This window comes from Tasmannia lanceolata, unplaced genomic scaffold (assembly GCF_043159265.1).
Source record: "Tasmannia lanceolata isolate RefF3 unplaced genomic scaffold, GAP_Taslan_0.1 ptg000023l, whole genome shotgun sequence".
NCBI classification, from domain to species: Eukaryota; Viridiplantae; Streptophyta; class Magnoliopsida; order Canellales; family Winteraceae; genus Tasmannia; species Tasmannia lanceolata.
This window is the reverse complement of record NW_027518700.1, coordinates 19,159,687-19,181,659: the sequence shown is the minus strand read 5'-3', so window position 1 is coordinate 19,181,659 and position 21,973 is coordinate 19,159,687. Positions and strand designations below refer to the sequence as shown.

General features: G+C 41.4%; 1 protein-coding gene across 5 annotated transcripts in view; it reads left to right on the top strand.

Moving 5' to 3' along the window:
* LOC143856716 (uncharacterized) overlaps window positions 1-21,701 on the top strand; it is a 34,932-nt gene extending 13,231 nt beyond the window's left edge. Inside the window, exons 3-11 of one of the 5 annotated variants that reach the window (XR_013238304.1) lie at window positions 17,949-18,578; window positions 18,650-18,802; window positions 18,892-19,853; window positions 19,984-20,071; window positions 20,173-20,268; window positions 20,350-20,568; window positions 20,659-20,756; window positions 20,840-21,116; window positions 21,196-21,701. Coding sequence is in view for 3 of the 5 variants with exons in the window: in XM_077366989.1 (XP_077223104.1) it covers window positions 18,117-18,578; window positions 18,650-18,802; window positions 18,892-19,853; window positions 19,984-20,071; window positions 20,173-20,268; window positions 20,350-20,568; window positions 20,659-20,756; window positions 20,840-20,987 (2,226 nt within the window). In the remaining 2 variants the exon portion in view is untranslated. Of the gene's footprint in view, window positions 1-17,948; window positions 18,579-18,608; window positions 18,803-18,891; window positions 19,854-19,983; window positions 20,072-20,172; window positions 20,274-20,349; window positions 20,569-20,658; window positions 20,757-20,839; window positions 21,117-21,195 lie in introns of those variants that run through there. The other 4 variants (XM_077366989.1, XM_077366990.1, XR_013238305.1 and 1 more) reach the window with 4 other exon arrangements.
* The last annotated feature ends 272 nt before the right edge of the window (window positions 21,702-21,973 follow it).

The following is a 21,973-nucleotide window of genomic DNA, read 5'->3' as shown; positions in this document are numbered from 1 at the left end:
TGTAGCCTCAGATACTATGTATCCTTCGGCTACAATGTCGCTTCCGGTACTCTGTTGCCTTCGGAAATAATGTCGCATCAGATACAATCTAGCCTCGGATATTATTTTGCTTCCTGATAGAAGGTCGCTTCGGATACAAAGTCACCCCGGATACAATGTTGCCTCGGATATAAAGTCGCCTCGGATTATATATTGCTTTCGGCTACAATGTCGCATTGGATACTTTGTTGGCTTCGGATATAATGTCGCCTCGGGTAGTATTTTCTTTCGGATACAAGGTCGCTTCGGATGCTATGTTGCCTTCTGATATAATGTCGCCTCGGATACATTGTCGCCTCGGGTACTATGTTGCCTCCGGCTAAACTGTCGCTTCGGATACTATGTTTCCTTCGGCTACAATGTCGCTTCGGATACTATGTTTTCCTTCGGATATAATGTCGCCTCGGATACTATTTTGCTTTCTGATACAAGGTCACTTCGGATACAATGTTTCCTCGAATATAACGTCGTCTCAGATACTATGTTGCATTCGGCTAAAATGTCGCGTCGGATACTATGTTGCCTTCGGGTATAATGTTGCCTTTGAGACAATGTAGCCTCGGATAGTATTTTCTTTTAGAAACAAGGTCGCTTCGGATAATATGTCGCCTCGGGTAAAATGTCGCCTCTGATATAATGTAGCCTCGGATACTATGTTGCCTTTGGCTACAATGTCGCTTCGGATACTATGTTGCCTTCGTTTATAATTTTGCCTCGGATACTATTATATCTGAGGCGATATTATAATGTTGCCTATCGGATAGAAGGTCGCTTTGAATACAATGTCGCCCTGGATACAATGTTGCCTTAGGTATAACGTCGCCTCGGATAATATGTTGCCTTCGGCTTCAATTTCTCTTCGGATACTATGTTGCCTTCGGATATTATTTTGCTCTCGGATACAAGGTCGCTTAGGATACTATGTCGCCTCGGATACAATGTTGTCTCGGATATAAAGTCGCCTCGGATACAATGTTCCATCGGATAGTATGTTGCCTTCGACAATAAGGTCGCATTGGATACTACGTTGCCTTCGGATATAATGTCGCCTTAGATACAATGTTGCCTCAGATACTTTTTTCTTTGTCGCCTTGGATACAATGTCGCCTCGGATACTATGTTGCCTTCGGCAACACTGTCACTTTGGATACTATGTTGCCTTCAGATATAATGTCGCCTTGGATACTATTATATTTGGGGCTGCTGGGCCACTAGTCTGAGCTCTAGTAATAGGCCGTTGTGAAGCACTAGTGGAGGCCGAGGTGGGAACCATTCGTGGGAGAGTAGTGCTAGCAGTACAGTTGGCCCTAGGCAAAACTGTGGGTCCGCCATAAGATGAACGACTATAAGAGTTTCATCGTTGAGACTCTTCAATAGCCTGTGCGTTACTTTGGGCCTCGGTGACACTTGGCAAGGAGTGTGCCACTAAAGAATCATATATGGATAACCTCAAGCCACTAATATAACTAGATACCAATTGTTCCTCCATCTCAAGTAATTTATTACGGGCAACCAATTGTCGGAACTCATTGGTGTACTCGCTCATAGACTTTGGTCCTTGCACAAGCTTATGCAGGCGCTGATATAATTCGTGGCCAAAATTATACGGCAAAAATTCCCGTCGTAGTTCCGTCTGCATCATTTCCCATGTAGAAATGGGTGGTTCTCCAAGTTGGCGCCGTCGGAACTTCTCAGCTTGCCACCAAGCCAAAGCGCGCCCTCTCAAGCGTGTCGCAAATAAGAGAACGACCTTATCGGTCGTTCCTCTTTGAGTTCTAATGTATCCTCCACTATGGATTCCCAGTCCAATAAATCCTCGGGTTCTCTCCCACGATCGAACTCCGGGATCTCTATTTTTAAACCGTGTTCCCACTGGTTATCATGGCGGACAAATGGAGGGTCAAAATGAGGCGGATGCCGCCTTGGGGGATTGTACCCGTTCTGCCACGTCTCATAGGAGTCTTAATTTCTTCCTCATCGTCTCCACCATCGGCCATCCTCATACCCCAAGGGTAATGGCGAGAATGTCCCTGCACGCTCATCCTGTCAAGCCTTCCTGACAACTCCTCTTGGTGAGCTGCCATCACCCGGAGTTGCTCGGCTTGTTGATTTTGGTTATCTGTTAATGTTCGGAACTGTTCAGCTTGTTGTTCTGTCAATCTTTGGAGTTGCTCCATCAAAGCTGAAACAGATGAGTTAGGTAATTCTTCATCTAACTCGGCCACAGGAGCGCTCCGTGGTGCCATATGTGTGAGAGTAGCTCAACTGCTAAATGTGGTAGCTGCCAGTTTTAATGTTAAAGAAATTTTGTTCTCATATAGAGAACAATAGCTGGAATGTCCCCCTTCAACCGTATTTCCATCCAGGAAAGAGACCAATTTCCGCAGCCAGTACCCTTCAACCGTATTTCCATCCAGGAAAGAGACCAATTTCCGCAGCCAGTAAGTGTTGCAGAGTCCACTATTGCTGGTTCGGAGTATGCCTCAAGTTCTCACATTCGAAGTGGCACAAGTATTCAAAGGCAATGATCAAGAGAGTGAATGGCTCTGATGTATGGAGATCTAGGATGATTCTAGTTAGAATTGATGTAATCCAGCTTTGGAATCAATGAACAGGAAGCAATTGTCTAGGATATTAGAAGTAGAACAAAACATAGTCTCTGATCTGGTTATTCCACCGAGTAAAAAAATGAAATGCTATAGGAATTAGGTTCTGGTATACCTTTTTAAGATGTATGAAGAAGACAAAAAAATGGAATAGATCTATAACTGTGTAGCAAGAATGACTGACAATCAAAGAAAGAGACTCATCCCAGCAGGTCATACAACTGAGAAAGGAGGAGGAGAAAAGGACCTGAATCTTCCAAGGGACTTCTCTCCTACCTTCACTTTAGTACTCTTCTCTTAAGCCTCTCAAAGACTTTTCTCCCACCTTCACTTGAGTACTCTTCTCTTAACCCTCTCAAAGACTCATTAGGAATCAGAGAACTACTCTCTCTCCTCGTTTTCTCCCACTCCAAAGCTTCCGAAAATGGGAGACATCTCCTCTATTTATAGATGGAGGGAGGTGTCTAGAACCTTCACAGTGACAGCTAGCCCTGATGAGCTGTAATGCTACGTGTCGCCAAAAGGATATGTCCAATGGTGGTCCAAATTAGGTAGTTTTTCATGGAGTGACACTTGGCATGTGGTCCTCTTGGAAGTTCTTTATGGGATGACACATGTCATGTGGTCCTCTTGGAAGTTCTTTATGGGATGACACATGTCATGTGGTCCCTTGGAGGTTCTCCATGAGTTGACACATGGCATTTGGTCCCCTTGGAGGTTCATCAATGATCGCCACATGTCAAGTGGTCCCCTTATTACAACAACAACCCTACAATTAACCTCAAACTACTACATTTCTACCACAATCACGACTCTTATATTTACAAGGATGCCACTAGCCCTCACTTTGCTTTCACTTGATTCTTGTTCTTTAATCTCTCAGATCTTCTTAGTGTCTTTGGATACTCCACCTTGGATAGGTACTCTTCCTCTTTTTCGCTAGCCGGATCTTGTGGGACCGGGTCCTCATCACCTAGCCCCATCCACCCAGCCCAAACCGCCCGTCCCGAACCCACCACTTATTGAAAACCCTCGGGCAAGTCCCGAACCCTCCCCTTGTGTAGCCAGCGTTTTGGCAACCAAATAGAGCCAGGTTTGGACAGATATATGATCTCAAAGGATTGGGAGGATGCAGTGGCGGAGCCAGGATTTATATATAAGGGGGGGGGGGGGGGGGGGGGGAGCAGGCTTATAGACATTTCAAAGAGGGGGTGGGGGCAGACTTATAGACATTAAATGGGGCTGGACCAATTGAGCTGGGCTTATTTAGGAGTTTGGCCAACTCAAGGGGGGCAGCTGCCCCGCTTATGGTACATGTAGCTCCGCCCCTGGGAGGATGAATTCTTGGAGTTCAGAATGATGGCTCCCCTAGAATTGTTTTCTGCTATTACCCTCTATTATTTTAAGAGGATTAAAACTTCAAGACTAAACCATTTGGATTTAACTTGGCTTGGTGCGAAATTGATGGAATTAAGGCTGAAATTGATGACATGTGGAAAGAGTGCATCATTGATTGTTACAAAAATTACTCCATGAACAAATTGAAATACTTGCTTGGTTGAGTATCCCAAAATGGATGAAAAATTGGGTGCTTGGTGGGTGGAACACAGGGTTGGTATCTCGGTCGGCAGATGTGATCATCGGGTCTAAACTTCGGTATGTGAAGAAAAAACTAAGAAAGTGTTGGAAAGAGAGGAGTCATCTGTGAGAAAGGAGTGGCTTCTAATTCGAATTAAAGTGTTAGTTGAGAAGGAGGAAGTTGGTCATTTAAAGGAAGACAGGGTTGGTATCTTGGTCGGCATATGTGATCATCGGGTCTAAACTTCGGTATGTGAAGAAAAAACTAAGAAAGTGTTGGAAAGAGAGGAGTCATCTATGAGAAAGGAGTGACTTCTAATTCGAATTAAAGTGTTAGTTGAGAAGGAGGAAGTTGCTGAAGCTAGTGCAGAAGAGGAAGTTGGTCATTTAAAAGAAGAGCATAATCGATTGGTCCTTCAAGAGGGGATATCTTGGAGGCAAAAATCTAGGGTGAAATGGTTAAAAGAGGGTGATAAAAACACGGCCTATTTTCATGCCATGGCGAGAGCTAGGAGAAGAGGCAACCACATCGAAGCATTGCAAGTGAATGAAGAGATGGCTGACAATAAGGAGAGAATTCCAAATAAATCATTGACTATTACCAGGAATTATATGCTTCTGAAAGGAGGATTCGTGGTTGTTAAAGTATAAAAGATTAAATAACAGTTTCTCCAACAGCTTAAGCTTTTGGAATTATTGGTTGTTTCACATGGTATCAGAGCAAATGCCTAGGTTCAAGCCCCCTTGTTGTCAAAAATCCACATTCAATGGCCAAACCCAAAAGAGGGGCCACATGTGCCACGTGTAGGCCTAAACGAGGGGCCACACGTGAGGGGGAGTGTTAAAGTATAAAAGATTAAATAACACCTTCTCCAACAGGTTAAGCTTTTGGAGTAATTGGTTGTTTCACAGTCGTGTCCTGGAGGGGATGGGGTTTGCTTGTCTATCGGAAGAAGGTAGACAATTGCTTGTCTATTGGAAGAAGGTAGACAATTGCTAGAACGTCCATTTTCAGAGGAGGAAGTGCAGAGAGGGGTTTTTTTGTTGGGAAGAAATAAAGCTCCTGGCCTGATGGTTTTAGCTTGGCTTTTTCAGGAGTGTTGGGACTTTGTAAAAGAGGATTTAATGTCTTTTTTCAACAATTTTATCAGGGGATTGAATTGGATAAGGGCACAGGAGCCACGTTATAACCTTGGTACCCAAAGTTAAGGGTGGTCTGAAGATATCCGATTTCAGGCCAATTAGCTTGGTTGGTTGCTTATACCAAGGTGTTAGCCAAGGTTCTAGCTGGGAGATTACAAAAGGTGTTGCCGGAAATCGTATCACCTTCTCATTGTGCATTTATAAATGAGAGGCAGATTATGGATTGTTCATTGATTGGTAATGAGATTATTGATTTCTTTTCTAAAATGGGTAAGGAAGGAATTGTGTGCAAGCTAGACATGGAAAAAGCCTATGATGGGGTGGAATGGGACTGTCTTAACTACTTGCTTGGGCGTATGGGTTTTGGTTCGAAATGGAGGGTTTGGATTAGAAAGTGTATCTCCTCTCAGCTTGGTTGGTTCTCCGTGATTGTCAATGGATCACCAAAAGGGTTCTTTAAGTCTTCCAGAGGGTTGAGACAAGGCGATCCTCTATCTCCCTTTCTATTTGTGATTGTAGCAGACACTTTGACTAGATTATTACACAAGGTCAAAGAGGGAGGTCTAATCAAGGGCTTTGATATTGGTGATGGTCAACTTGAGGTTTCTCATCTACAATTCGCGGATGACACTTTGCTATTTAGTTCCCTGGATCTCCTCAAAGTGGTGAATTTAAAAGCCATCATTAGATGCTACGAAATGATCACGGGTCAAAGAATGAACTTCCACAAGTCAGGGGTTTTTGGCATTAACATTCAGGATGAGACTTTAAGGGTATTGGCAGGTGTTATGGGGTGCTCGATTGACTCTCTACCGTCGACATATCTTGGGTTGCCTTTGGGAGTTGCTAAACCTAAGAAAGAAAGTTGTGAACCTCTCGTTGATAGAGTGGAGAAGAGGCTTGAAACTTGGAAGAGAAACTTGGTTTCTAGGGCAGGGGGGAGACTCACCTTGATTAAGGCAGTATTGGCTAACATACCCATCTATCAGCTTTCAATTTTCAAATGCCCTATGAGCATCATCCTGAGACTTGAAAAAATTCAGAGGCGTTTCCTTTGGGAGGGGTGAATGATAAAAAAGGGATTCCGTTTGTAAGTTGGGAGGAAGTATGTAAACCCATCAAGGCTGATGGCCTTGTAATTATAGGCATTAAGGAAACCAACCAAGCTCTTCTAGGGAAGTGGTTATGGAGATTTGGGGAGGAGGGACATAATTTGTTGGCGAAAGTGATTGAAATCAAATATGGATCATGCAAAGGCCATTGGGAATCGGAGGACAAGTTTAGGAAGCCAAGGAGAATTATATGGCTAGATGTGATGTGCTTCAAAGAAACGTTTATGGAAGGAGTAAAGTTCAAAGTATACATTGGGGATAGAGTTAGATTTTGGGAGGACAAGTGGTGTTCTGATGTTCCGTTGAAGGAGTCATTTCTGCAGCTATTCGCTCTAGCACCAGGTAAGGAGGTAATGGTAAAAGACTGTTTTAGTAGAACTGATAATAGTGTGGTTTGGTGCCCTCCTTTTAGAAGGAATTTCTTTGATAGGGAGCTAGAAGTGGTGGGGAGGCTTCTGCAGATTCTAGAAAGGTGTTATATTAGGTTGGATGGTGTAGACAAAAGAATTTGGGTTTGGATCTCAGGTGGGGAATTCTCGGTAAAATCATTTTACCACCAACTTCTACCTTGCCTCAGTCCCTCCAAAGTAGCCCAAGTGTGTAACATAAAAGCTCCGCTGAGGGTTTGTTTATTTGGGTGGATGGCGATCCTCGGCAGAATTCAGACCATTGACTTCCTCAGAAAGAGGAACATGTTACTTATACATCATTGTGCCCTATGCATCGAGGCGGGGGAATCAGTGGACCACCTCCTAGTTCACTGTAAGGTGGCCAGGGAGGTTTGGCGTAGTTTATTGAGCACTTTTGGGATTGCATGGGTGTTCCCAAATTCTTTCGTAGACCTGTTTGATTGTTGGGCAGCGGCTCCATGGAAGAGTCCATGGAAGAGGAAAGGTAAAACTCTGTGGAGTGTGTCCTTTTGAGCTACAGTTTGGGTACTTTGGAAGGAACGAAATGCTAGGGTCTTTAAGGGATTTAAGAAGGGAGCACAAATTTTTTTCAATTAGGTGGTTGCCTTAACCATAACTTGGGTGAAAACTTTAATGCTCTGTATGGTTGCCAGGTTTTTTTTGTTCCCGGGAGTTATGTGGGAGAAAAAAAATACCCTGGGAGATAGGTGGGAAAAAAAAAGTCCTGGAAGTATCCTGGTAAAATAAAAATCCCATGTTTGGTTATGTGGGAGAAAAAAATACCCTGGGAGATATGGTGGGAAAACAAAAAACCTTTGTTTGGTTACTTGAACTGTTGGGTAGAAAAAAATTCTTCTCAAGCATATTTTTGGTTCCTGAGTTTATTTTTGTTCCTGGGGTTATCTTGGGATGGGATGAAAAGGCAATCATTACAAAAGTGGGATTAAAAAATTCACCCCACAAGTAATCATTACAAGAGTGGGATTAAAATAAACCTAGTGCTAAAAGGCAACCAAACATGGGATGGGACCAAAATTTAACTTACTCTCCCACAAAACTCCCAGGAACAAAAAAAACCCGGCAACCAAACGGAGCATAAAAGGTTTCAGATTTGTATCGGCATATGAATTGTGGCATGGTTGGAAAGAGATCTGTTGGGCATCTAGTAGCAATCCCAAAGTTATCCAAGTTTGGGCCCCTCCTTCCCATGGGATTCTCAAACTTAACTTTGATGGCTCAAGTTTGGGGAATCTGGGGCCAACGAGTATTGGAGGTCTTTTGAGGAATGAAGGAGTTGTAATCTGGGCTTTCAGTGGTCCTATTGGTGTGGCTGACACTAATGAGACGGAAGTTCGTGCTATCCATCATGGCATCAAGTTACTTCATAATACAGATCTTAATAAAGTGGTTGTGGAAGGGGATTCACTCAATGTTATTACGTGGCTAAAAGGATCTTGTTCTGCTCCTTGGAGATTCGACGCTCTTTTTTATGAGATTTAGGATCGAATTGGATCATCCTTGATTTCCTTCATTCACTTCAGGCGGTCAGCGAATGGAGAGGCTGACAAGCTAGCAAGAGAGAGGGTGTCTTTAGGGATTGTATTGAGCTTTTTGATTTTCTTCCTCCCTAGTTGCTTTGTTTTCTGTAATTTTTTCCGGATCTTGTTCCTTTCTTTATTTTGTACTCTCTGGGACCTCCTCAGTCTCGCTTTCAATGAATTTTCTCTTGCCATTAAAAAAAACAAATTGAAACACTTAAAAGAACAGTTGAAATCCCGAAATACCAATTCATTTAAGTCTCTTATAAATCGCATAAACGTGTTCTTTGCCAGATTTATGATCTTAAGGGATTAGTAGGATCAATTCTTAGATGTTGAAACGGACGACTCCCTTGTAGGCTTGTTTTCGATTCAAATGACTTGAAATGATTTAATTCAAGATCGTTGCAAACAATTTTATAAAGAGTGTAAGCGTGTATTAGCACTTTATCTTTACTTTTCCGGTACCTGTATCCTTTTACTTTCCGTAGCTATAGCTTGTACCCGGATTAAGGAAGAGTTCATAGAGTCTGTCTCTTTAATTCGTTTATCCTTCTTACCGGCATCTGATCTGTGTCTGTTTTGCTGTGTAGATTGAGTCAAACGGTCTTTCGAGCCTAAGTGTTGTCCGCACCATGCGCGTGTAGCGCCCCCCCCCCCCCCCCCCCTCTCTTTTCTTTTTAGCCTTTAGCGTCACGCATTGCACCTAAAGAGTCCTTTCCACATGTGCAAAGGCAGAGGGGCCCAAGGAAGAAGGTGTCGTTCCCCCCTTCTTCTCGATCACCTAAAATCCAGTCCCAGTGGCCAAAAACGTTTTGGTCTTTGACCTCCCTCGAATTGAGTTTCTGAGCTTTTGCCTCGAGAGAGAGGCTGGCACGCCCGCACATATACTTACACAAGCGCGCGCACGTGCTCATACACTCATCGTGTTTTAGACCGAACGACGCTAACACTTGCACTTGATAGCTACTTCTTCCTGGTGTTATTTGCTCTCTGGATTATCTTTAGGTACCTCTCACTTTGGTTTTTGTTTTGGACCTAGTTCAGTATTTTTGGTCCTGTGCACTTGTAAACCATGTGGTACTATTATTTTGGTCTACATAAGCAAGTATTGTATGGGATGTATACTGAGGCATCAGCTAAAGCTCTCGGAACGAGTGCAATAACAGCAGGTGGAATATATCATGAGTTCTTGTTCAAATTTTGTTCCTACAATCTTTTTGTGCTGATTTGATATCAAAGTTCTGATCATTGGAGGCTCGGACGTTGGTCTCCTTGAATGCTAGAGAAATAATCCAAGTGGAGTCCTCACATTCGAAGGATGGAGAAATACAAAGTATCTACATGAAATTTGATTTTCTTGCAAAAGAACTGGGATTTTATGATGAAGAAAACCAGAGTCTGGTGGGAAGGTCACTTTAAGGAGTCTAAGATGTATTGCTAGGAAGATAACACGAATATTACGTGAATTCATGCTTATGATTAATGAACCAGCGTGTGACGGAGAAGGAAGAATTGAGTAGTTAAGTGATCTAATCTATGATTAGTATCATGCACAATGGAATTTGATGGAGGACTGCTCTTCAACAAAAAGATCGACAAAGTGGGATTCTCAAAAAATTTTGATAGGTTGTTTTAATGGAGAAACTGATCAGAAAAAGAATTCTTTAATGCTTCTAACTTTCTAGTAGTTCTACCCAATGTACAAGGCAACGCCAAAACATCAGAGCTGTGGGGCATTGGTCTTTTGGGGTAGAAGTATATTTATAGATTTTGCAGGATTTGGTTATTTTGGTTTAGAGAGAAGATTTGTTTGGTACATTTCAAGGGGGTAAAAGTAGATTACAGTCAAGAGCTAGGATTAAGCCTCTAGGTCTGTTTAGTCTTAAATAATTCTTTTAGAGGATTTATGCAATGTTTATAACTTGCACCCATACAAAAAATTGCCCAAGGTAATAGAGTCAATTAAGGGGAGTCATTGATTGATGGGACGAGTTTTTGTTTGCTTAGGTGAGTCAAAGGAGATTCTGATTGAGTCAATAGGGCCAAAATGGAGCTAGTCAATGATTGACTCGGGGGGTTTGAAATGATTATGTTTTTTTTTTTTTGAAGACAATAAGATCATCAAAACAGTTAGCGGTTCTAGGAATGAGCAAAATGGAGATAACCCTACCCAAAAACAGCTCCAATCTCATCAATGAATTTGGTTGATCTCCGCGGACATTGTATTGAAAGAGTCGCTTTCCACTTCAAAACTCCCCTCCATCTGATTAAGGAAGATGATTCAATCCTCGATGGAGAGCACGATCCTCGACCTCAGAACCATCAGTGTACCCAATTATGACTGCAAAGGAGTAAAGGCATGGGCTAAGACTAGATTACAATCAAGAGCCAGAGTTAATTTCAAGATAATAGGAAAAAAAAGGAAAAATAGAAAAATCATACAAATTAAAAAAGGGAAATGATTTCATCACAACCATGTTTTGATACATGCGTGCTCCTAGCTTGTCGTTTAGTATTTAATTGGACTGTAAGTGCTTTTTGGGAATCATAAAAAGGGCGGCCCAGTGCACGAGGCTCCTGCCATTGCGGGGTCTGGGGAGGGCTAGATGCACGCAGCCTTACCCTTGCTTTGCAGAGAGGCTGTTTTTGTTTCCGTGACTCGAACCCATGACCATCAGGTCACAATGGAGCAACCTTACCATTGCGCCAAGGCTCGCCCTCTTGCTTTTTGGGAATCATAATAACCTTTTTACAGCTCTTTAATACTAAAAGACAAGCTAGGTGCGCGCGTGTATCAAAACATTTTTATGCTGAAATCACTTCCCTTTTTATAATTTGTATTATTTTTCTATTTTTTTTCCCTATTATCTTGAAAATTAACATGACTTGCATTCAGGCATATCATGACATACCAGTACAAACATGACTTATCCCAAGACCAAACATGATTGACCACATTGTATTTTTGATACGTGCACGCTACCTTTTTGTTTAGTATTTAATTGGCTTGTAAGTGCTTTTTGGGAATCATAAAAGGATGGCCCAGTGCACAAGGCTCCTGCCATTGCGGGGTCTGGGGAGGGCTAGATGTACGCAGCCTTACCCCTGCTTTGCAGAGAGGCTGTTTCCGTGACTCGAACCCCTGACCATCAGGTCACAATGGAGCAACCTTACGATTGCACCAAGGCTCACCCTCTTGCTTTTTGGGAATCATAATAACCTTTTTATAGCTCTTTAAATACTAAAAAACAAGCTAGGTGCGAGCATGTATCAAAACATGTTTATGTTGAAATCACTTCCCTTTTTTTCCTATTATCTTGAAAATTAACATGACTTGCATTGAGGCATAACATGACTTACCCCAAGACCAAACATGATTAACCACATTGTATTTTGACTTTTTTCATTTCTTTTCTTTTTTAAAAAAAAATGATATTTTCTCTTTTCTTCTTGTTCTCTTTTCTTCTTGGGCAAATGATGAAAAAAATGCGAACTTTATTCGAAATTGTTATTAAAGGGTAGTAATCTAGAAATTATTAAAAAGGGGTGTGAGGTGAGAGAGAAAATGTATAAAGACAAAAATACCCTTAGTCTAGGTTTTAACCTTTTAACTGTTATATTACTTTCGTTTTTAACTTTTCACACTTTTTTTTACCTTCGTCTTCTCCGACGAGAGCTCTCACCGCCGGTGGAGAAACGACCGTTGTCAACGTCGTACGTCCGCGTGAATCTCGGTGACGCACCACCTACTCGCCGGAAAGCATCACCTCTCGCCGGAAATCTGCTCCGTCAACTATTCAAAGGTAATTTTGAAACATTTCATGTAGGGTTTTGTTAAATTGGGTTTTTTTCGTGATGGGTTGGATCTCACGTATCTGAAGCTGTTTTAAGTACCTCTTTGGTAGTTTGTGAGAGGGATATGCATGAGTATGTAGTTTTGAAGCATTTGAAATGCTTTGCAAGGGGTTTCATTTGTATGGATTTAGAAATTTTTGGGTTTTAATGGGGTGGAACCATTAATTGTTAGAAACAAAATATTTTGATATAGGGTTTATACGGTTTGAATGGTTGGGCTTTGATTTTGTGTGAAAGGGTTTCGTTGAGGGCTTTAAATGGGAATAATGAGTAGGAAAATCAGAGGAGATCTAAATCCCAAGGGGCATTGCCAATCTTTCGCCATTTTTCCTTCGCTAACGATTTGGGAGTATTTTTGAGAAGCAATTGCATTTTGAATCTGTGTCCTTGTATGTTCCTTCTCTTTTGCTGAATGAACTCAACACTAGTTATCTACAAAGCACCTACATGCAAATACACAGATATGTATGTATTTGCAATGGGTTCTGGTTTTTCTATTATTTCTACCCAGTTGCTATCTGATCTTCTGTAAGTTGGGATGGTTTAAGGTTCTCTACACAAGCACATACATGCAAAAGAAATTTTGCTTTTAGAGTTTCATATTGGACATGTTTTTTTTAAAATGTTAAATCATGAAAATATTTTATTGTAGGGATTTATAAGTCAATACAACTTTCCCAGACCTACTTACTTTTAGAAGCATTTACCAAAACTTTCTTAAGAGAGATGTCTTCACTTAATATCAGTTCCAAGATTAGCTTACCCTTCAAGTAAATATAAGAAAAAAAGGAATATTTTCCATCTGAAAGTTATGACAACCTATGCAACAATTTAGCACTCTAGCAAATGGAAACTGAAGTAGACAAGAACCATCTGAAACTCGTTCTATATTACCCCCTCTCAAACTTGTTCTGTATTACCCCCTTCAATTCCATAAAATGTTTAATCAATGCCATAGTTTCAAAACTCCCCCACATCATCATGGACTCACCCAAGTCAACTCTTTTTAACTTGGCTGTGTTCTTGTCCGAGTCCGCGTTTTGTCCTACAAAGTCCATCAAAGCTCCTCTGATTCTCCTGATTTATGACCCCGTCAACCGATTACTCAGTCGCATCAACCAACTACTCAGCCGCATCAACCAAGTCGACTAGGATTCACTTTCGCTGCATTTTCACCCCATTGGCATTTTGAAAAACTGATCCATACTGAGTTACAGAACAACCTGTTAATCATGGAGCAACTTTGCCTGTATTTTTTCCCTTTTAAGATTCCCTCCTGTTCTTGAATTTCTTTTTGTTGGTTAAGGTAATGCTAGCCTCGAACAAACTTGATGATTTCAAGTTCTAATTGCCATTGTGATGAATATTTCTTGTCCCTTTTGTTCTTCAACATCTGTAATGAAACTTTCATGTAGTTAATGTATTTTTTTTAAAAAAGGGAAAAATACATATACACCCCTTGTTGTTTGGCCATTTTCCACTTTTAACCCCGTGGTTTGGAAGTTACCAATGACACCCCCTCAACTTTATGAGATTTTTTAGTAGAGGGATTAGGGTTACGCCATTTCCCACCGCCACCTTCGCCATCTCCGGCCACCGCCGTCACCTCCACCACAGACAATGAAACCCCACCCCATGGGTACATTAAACCCACATTTTGAGAAAAAAAAATATTGATAAAAACAAAAAAAAGCCCTAAAATATTAGGGTTTTTGTGCAAATCATGATAATGATGTGAATGAAGAGAAATAAAACCCCTAAATCGAGGGTTTGTGTTGATAAATAAATGAGTTGAAAACCCTAATTTTTAGTTGGGGAAGATGGGGGCAGTATAGCCATTTCCCCCTCTCCATCCACTCAATCACGTTAAAAAAACCCATGGAAAGTTGAGGGGGTGTCGTTGGTAACTTCCAAAGCACGAGGTTAAAAGTGGAAAATGGCCAAAACACAGGCTTCTCTCTTAACTCCACCAAAAACAAGAAATGTAACACCAAAATAAGAACTCTTTATATATATATATATATATATATATATATATATATATATATATATATATATATATATCAAAACAAGTTACAAAAGATTTCTACACTTGTTCTCCCTTAAGCCTTCACCCTTGAAGCTTCTCTCTTAACTTTCCCTTGAAGTTCTTAAGCTTGCAATCTCTACAACACTACTCCATATTTGTAGACTGAAAAGACTCCTAAAAATAGTAAATACATTAAACCATAGTTGTAGTTCCCATGAGTCATCTAGGAAGTGTAAGCAACTACATAGGAAATCCACATTTGTCTCTATGATAAATTAGCTACACAAAAAGACTTACATTTTCCATGCACAATAAATAACCTAGAAGACTACATAGACTTTCCACAAAACCATACTAATATTAATTTTGATTTACTATTTCCAACACCCCTCCTTAAATGAAAATCCCAAAATGTTTCTAGTGTTCATCAACATAATCTTCATCTGAGCTTGATGAAATCTTCATTTTGAACATAACAATTTCGCCATCAAGCAACTTGATCCGATTCTTCAAATCCGCCACACGATCTCTTTCTTCAACTTCAACCGAGGCTTTGAAAAAAAAAGTTTGAGGTCCGCTCCTTCTTTCCAAACACTGTAAATGGGAGGTTTTAACTTAAACTTTTCTGAAGCTTCCATTAGAAATGCTTTGAACAAAACTTGCACAATAATGGTTTCCATCATGGTGCATCAAACATCATAACCGTTGCCTTTTTGCAACACCAACGGTATAAAGAAGAAAATTGTTCTTTTCCCAACACTCATCAGGCCAATAAGAGAAAATCGTTCTCTTTCCCGAAACAGAAAAGAGGACACTTCTCCTTCCAATCTTGAGAATAAGAGAAGAGTATCGTTCTCTTTCTCACACCATAAATTTTGCACCACCCAATGAAATGAAAATACCACAAATAGATATAGAGAAGAGAGTCGTTCTCTATTGTAACCAAAAAAAAAAAACCTTCAACAAAACCTCCTCGTTAAACCTTTAAATGGGCCATAATCCTTTCAACCCAAACACTTGAAGGAACATTCAGATCTTGAACAACAGTCAACTTTCACATATGTGTGCTCTATTGACAATAACTCTTTGTAAGAAATTTCGATTGACGATAACACGCCCTATGCTCTGATACCACTTGTTGGCCCCAATAAACATGGATCGATTATATTGTGTTGAGGTCAAAAGAGAAAGGTAAGGGGGCTTGGAGATACACGTGCAAAGGGGACGTGTAGAGCTTCACGAAAAACAAGAAATGTAACACCAAAATAAGAACTCTTTATATATATCAAAACAACTTACAAAAGATTTCTACACTTGTTCTCCCTTAAGCCTTCACCCTTGAAGCTTCTCTCTTAAGTTTCCCTTGAAGTTGTTAAGCTTGCAAGGGTTTCATTTGGGGTTTCCATGGCTTTCAATGCTTTTCAATGGTTGCATTGTTTTGAATTTGTTTGAAGGGTTTCAATTAGGGGTTTGAAAGTTAGAACTGTTATTCCATTGAAGTTGGATCCATGAAACCACATATTCTGCCCAAGTTGGAACCAGTATTCCATGGACCCTGTATCCAGTATTACTGGTTCAAACTGTGTAATTTGTGGTTCCGTACTTCCTCTATCCAGTTATTGTGGTTTGAACTTTCTAATATGTGGTTCCACTAATCGTATTTGTGAACTTTCTAATATGTGGTTCCGTAGTTCCTCTATCCTAACATTGGTTTCAAGTGGTTCGAAGTCTCTAAATAGTGTGTTTTGTACGAACTTTCTGAAACATGGTTTTCTTCGAAGTATCTTTAATTTTAACTTTTCAACTATCTTATACTTGAAGTATCTTCCCCTCCAAGTTTATTCTCCTGGTATCTGCAGATAAGGACCGAAAGCGGCTCCCCTTTTACTTTGTGAACCCCACTAGGGACCTAACCCAAAACCCCTATAGTCATGCAGCGCGCGAAGCAAAGAAAGAAGAATGTGAATGTAGATGAAGGGTCTTCCACCCGCAAACGGCGTGGGAAGGCTATCCGTGAGCCCTCCCCTAGTCCTCCTGCCTCTGACGAGGATATGGGCAATGAGGATGCGGATGTAGAGGTTGGGTCCCTCGGTCGTATAGAAAGGAAGGGCATACTCCGAGGTAGGAAAGTCATTTTTAAAGATGTCGAAGTTTTTAATGTGAAACCCTTATTTCTGGCCTTAAGATGGGTCAATTTTCTCGAAATTCACTGTGACTCGTACCCGACTCTCGTCAAGCAATTCTATGCTAATTACAGATTCGACAGAGATTTGAAGGTGTTCCAATCCAGAGTAAACAATAAAACCATCCATATGACAGTTCAAAAGTTTTGTGAAGTTGTCTCTCTTCCCACCACAGGCGACGAAATCTACTTTTGGCCCGGAACCATGGATGACATTAGTGCCTGTATACATGATCCGGTCGCCGCCTATGGGGACCTTGGTTGCTAAGGCCCACCTACTGACGGGTCAACCAACGTATCCTACAATTCCCTCAGCCCTATGTGCAAAGTCCTACACAAGATTCTGACGAGCAATATCACGCCTCGCGGAGGCAATGCTGACATGGTCCGGCCTTTTGAGGCTTTTATTATGCACCGACTTCTTCGCGGCACGCCCCTTCACCTTGGCTATATCCTCAGGTTCATGGAGGACACGAGGACGAAGGCCTTGGCTAGTCTACCATTCGGGATGCTTCTCACGCATGTCTTCAACCATGAGAAGTTGATACAAGGTGGTGAAGAACGCCTTAGTCCCTCTACTGTGTTCAATACTAAAACTATAAGGCCATGCGGCTTGATATACAGGGCCCTGCTCCCCCTCCTCGTCAGCCGGCTCAGCGTTTTGCATCACAGGAGTTTGTTGCGCAAGAGCTTCGTGCGCATCGTCAGTACCTTGACGGGCAGTTTACCGCGGTTCATCAGCTTCTACAATCCCATCATCACGAGCAATTGGCGACTCAGTAAGCTTTGACTGGGGTACGCACTGAGGTCTCCACCCTCCGCCAGGACTTCGGCACAGCGGTCACCTCACTCACGGAGCAGGTTTCTTCACTCACCAACTTGGTCCGCCGTCTATTGCCCCCAGATCATTAGACTGTTGCTGTGGTTGATTTATGGATAGATGGATGTTATATTTTTATTTTTTTTAATTATAAATGGTTGATGGATGTTATGTTATATACGGGTTTCATATGTTATTATGGATGGATGGATGAAATGTTATTATCGTTATATTTCTGTGTCTTGCTTGTCTCGTACGGTTTGTTATGGTTGCTATTAGTTGGGGAGCCATATGTTGTTTGAACCGATGTTTGATTGTTTAAATTTGAAGGGATTAGCTACGGTTGTCATATATGGTGTTGATGATCTTTACGTCTAGTTGTTTCAAGTTACTTGGGGAGTCCTGTGTTGTTTAAAGTGATTACATATGGTTTCTCTATCCTTGTTGTTTCAATGGAGTAATACTGTGTTTGAATAGACTAATATTGTGTTTCAAGTGATTGTTGCTGCTTTCGACAGATACAGACGAAGTTAACAAAATTGTTGATCTTTCCCATCAATTCTTTCGACAGATTTTCCGTCTGCATCTCCTCCTGTTTCTAGCTCAACTGTTTAATAGTGCCATTTTTTGCAGGCGAAATATGTCTTATCTAGATGCTGTCCGTCACGCTTTCACGAGTCCTTGCAAAATATTCGGTTACGGGATGTGCATAGGGATTTCATAAAGGATACCCCATTTACATATTTGATTCTGCATGAGGGCCTCGAAGATGTCGAGTTGCGGAAGAAGATTTTGACGACAATGGTAAATAAATGGGATCCCAAACGGAAAGCTTTTTGTTTGGGCGGCACCGTACTCCCATTTCTAGTTAGTGATGTAGCGAAAATATTAGGTTTAAGTATGATTGGGGAAAGGCCGCAATTTGATTGCTCTAGCAGGGATACTGTGGATGGTTGGAGGTTTGGGGGTCCAACCGCCACCTTTGACGAGGTGGTCAAGGTTATTCATGCCGATATGGATTCAGACGAAGAAGACTTCGTGAAGTCGACTGTGAAGCATTTGATATTGTTATTCTGCAGCACTGTCTTGTTTGCGCAGAGGGACCAGAAGGCATGTTCTTGCCTCTTCCCGTATATTGATCTGCAGACTATAGGAAATGTTGCATGGGCTTATCCCGTTCATGAGTTCTTCGTCAGATCATTAGATTCACATGCTGCACTCCGTGGAAAGGGACATATATTGGGTTGCTCTATCCTTTTACAGGTAATTTTCCATTCATTGCATATAGTTTTTTTCTTTCTATCTTATGCGGATCTAATCTAGTTTCATATCAGGTATGGCTATTTGAGCATACCACGTTATGGGCACCTAATTCTCCTCATGCGTATCCGCGTCTATTTAAGTGGACCGCTCAGATGAATACAAAGAAGATGGAGCATCAACAGTTGATTAACTGTATTCTTCATGGGACGGTGAAAGCCTCAGAGGTGAGAGTATAATTCATGTTGGTCGTTGTATGTCTTTCGTGTTATTTTTACAGTCGTATTTGTAATTAATAATATGGAATGTATTCCAGGTGGTTAGGAGGGTCGAAGCTACGGCAAGGGAAGAATCTCTACTTCGATTCGATGATCAACACGACGATGGTAGTATTCCTTGCGATTCAGTCGGTTCAATTGTGGTCGCAGTGGGGGATTGCATGGGTCAAACTCTGCCTGTACTGAGGGATCCAATGAGGCCAATTGTGACATATCAGAGGAGGGAACGAAGGAGGAGAAGTAGGAGAGGAAGAGGGGAACATGGGAAGTCTGAGGTACATGACTCCGTTACAAAGAGGTCAGTGGGGGATGGCATGGGTCCAATTGTGCGTGTAGTGGGGGATTCAATGGCGCCAACTGCAGCAGAGCAGGGGATGGAAAGGAGGAGTAGCAGCAGAGGAAGTGGGGCACATGAGAAGTCCGAAGTAGATGAATCTGTTATAAAGAGTTCATTGTTGGAGAGGTTAAGCAGAGTTGAACGTGAAATGAGGGAGGTAAAAACTCATTTGTTCGGGAGAGATTCCAGAAAGAGGGAAGGTTTGAAGTCAGGGAATAATATCCCAACGAAAATAACGAGAAAGAGGGAACGAGAGGCCGACAATATGGATGGGGAAGCCGAGATAGTGACTGCGAAGGGGGAAGTAGGGGATGGTGTTTTTGTAGATGATATGGGGAAACACATAGTTGATGATAGCGTAGAACATATCTCTATTGATAGCCTAATTACTAGGGATGTCAGGGATGCTGCAGCTAAAATGGTTATCTTGCTTGACAGTCCTGATTTGAACCTCAGTAAGAGTAAGAAATCAAACAAGAAAGAAGATGAAAAAGTGATTGGGAGCATTGAAAAAAATGTGAAGCAACGTCGAAGGAAGTTACAACCTAGTAGAGCAGTCAGTTCACCGTATGTCATAAGCAACCGGAAAAGCATGTATGTTCTTCGCAATATCACCGGGCCTGCAGCGATGAAGGTGGATGCATTGGGGGCACTAGAACCTAGGTAAATTTTCGTACAACCTACATTGTTTTGGAATTCTAATTTCTTCAATTAATTTCATACATAGGTTGATTCAGTACAATTATATGACCAAAGGTTCATAGAGGTAGGTGACTTTTTACTCGATTTGCAGTGAGAGAGTCATTCACAGTGATGGGTACCACATGTGTAAAGAAGACTTGCTTATACTAACCGATCGTAGAGGGTGGATATCATCTCCGGTAAGATGTTATATGGTTCAATTAGTAACGTAAAGCGTGAATAATGCGTTGGTACACATCTTCTTAAATTCCTTCTCGTTGACCTATGCTCTGTTCTGTAGATTGTTAATGTATATACGGATTACTTGAACTTACGGGACGAATGTTTGCGAACAACAGAAAAGGGATCATGCATTTGCCTTGCTACCCATCTACCTGTGAGGTTAAATTCACGTATAAGTAATGGTTTTTGTTTTTGAAGCTGCGGGCAATTCTAACATTTCTTTTTCTGGTTGCAGCAACTTATTCTTGACGAAAGATGTGAACGTCCCGATGCATGTTCCAAATTCGTAACTCGTGTAGAGAACACCCCTCTTCAAGAGATACGAAAAGTACTCATTCCAATTAACATTGATATGGTTCATTGGGTACTTCTCGTGTTGGATATGGGGCATCGTACCTTCCTTCTTTACGATTCTCTTTACAGTCGCACGGATTCTAGGAAGGTGCAACCCCTTGTGAGTACTACTCTTTACGTGATTCGTATGACATTTATTAATTAATTTTTTATTACTACTGCCCTAATGTACGGAATTCTTGATTTGTAGGTCGATTACCTTGTTAAATGGTTCAGAATGGTCAAAGACATTGATATAAGTGCATTCCCCATTGATGTAGTGGTCGATCGGTCCCTACAAGGTAACAGGTATGTTACGTGCAATTACTTCAGTTTACGATACCTCCGTAAACGATTAATTCATCTTCTCGGTTTTGCTTCATGTTTTGCAGCCACGACTGTGGGCTGTTCGTTTTGAAAGAGATGGAATACATTACCCGTGACGCTAGCCTCGATTTCACCCAGAAAGATATTACGACTATGCGAGCTTCCCTACTTTCGGAAATGTTGAATGGGGTCTATGGGAAAGTATCCCTATAAGTTGTTCACATTCTTACCTGGGAGTCATTGTTGTTGGTTGTACATGCATTAGACTTCAATTGCTTGGCGGCTGATCCGATACTTGGTCTCCTCGTTCCTGAAGTAGGTGGGGGAAATCAACCTGCTAGGGTGAGTGGATATTTTGCAAACAATTGGGAAACATCAAAATGTTCTAGTTATTCATTATGATAATTGTGCTTGTTTGCAGGTAAGGCTTGTTCCAAATCCTGGCTCTCTTCAACGTTAGTGCCAACTTGAAGAAGTCGTGGATGAGGAATGGCTTCAACATCTGCTCCTTCAATAGCAAGCTTCTAAGTGACCAGGATCGGGAGAAGCGGAAGAAGTTGTAGGAAGAATGGGGGAGATGGGAGAAGCACTGGAGACAGTTGCATGAGATGGCGAAGGTAGTGATGACGAGGAAGAATATGAAGCCAAAGAAGTGGAAGTTGAAGAAGTCGTGGATGTTACAGAAGAGATTGTCTCATATGATTTTTTAGTAGTAGTACTCATTGTTGACACTGAAATTTTTTTTTTTCTTTTAACTTCTACATGTTGATTGTATCTTTATTTTGAACCCATAACTGACACAGCTGGGACTTTTTGTTTCAGTCCCTATGTTCAATGAAAGCAAGAGGCAGGTGCTAATTTTCCCCCCCGCCATTGGTCTCTCATGGGTCCATAAATGTAATCTGCAATTTATTATTTTTGCTGATATTGGCAGTACAATGTTTTGATATTAGGGCGAACTCCTCTTAAAAGTTTCATTTTCTATAAGGTAGTCCGACACAAAAGATATGTGCTTTTAAGATTAAGTTCTTCACATCACGAGTTTACCACCCAAATGATCATCATTAATATGTATTACACTTATGATCTTGAGCCACAAATGATGTACACATGTGATGAAGACCATTGAATTGGTAGATCCTCGTGAAATAACCTACATGAACCCGGTCGTACACCACATGCACACTCGGCCTTGTATA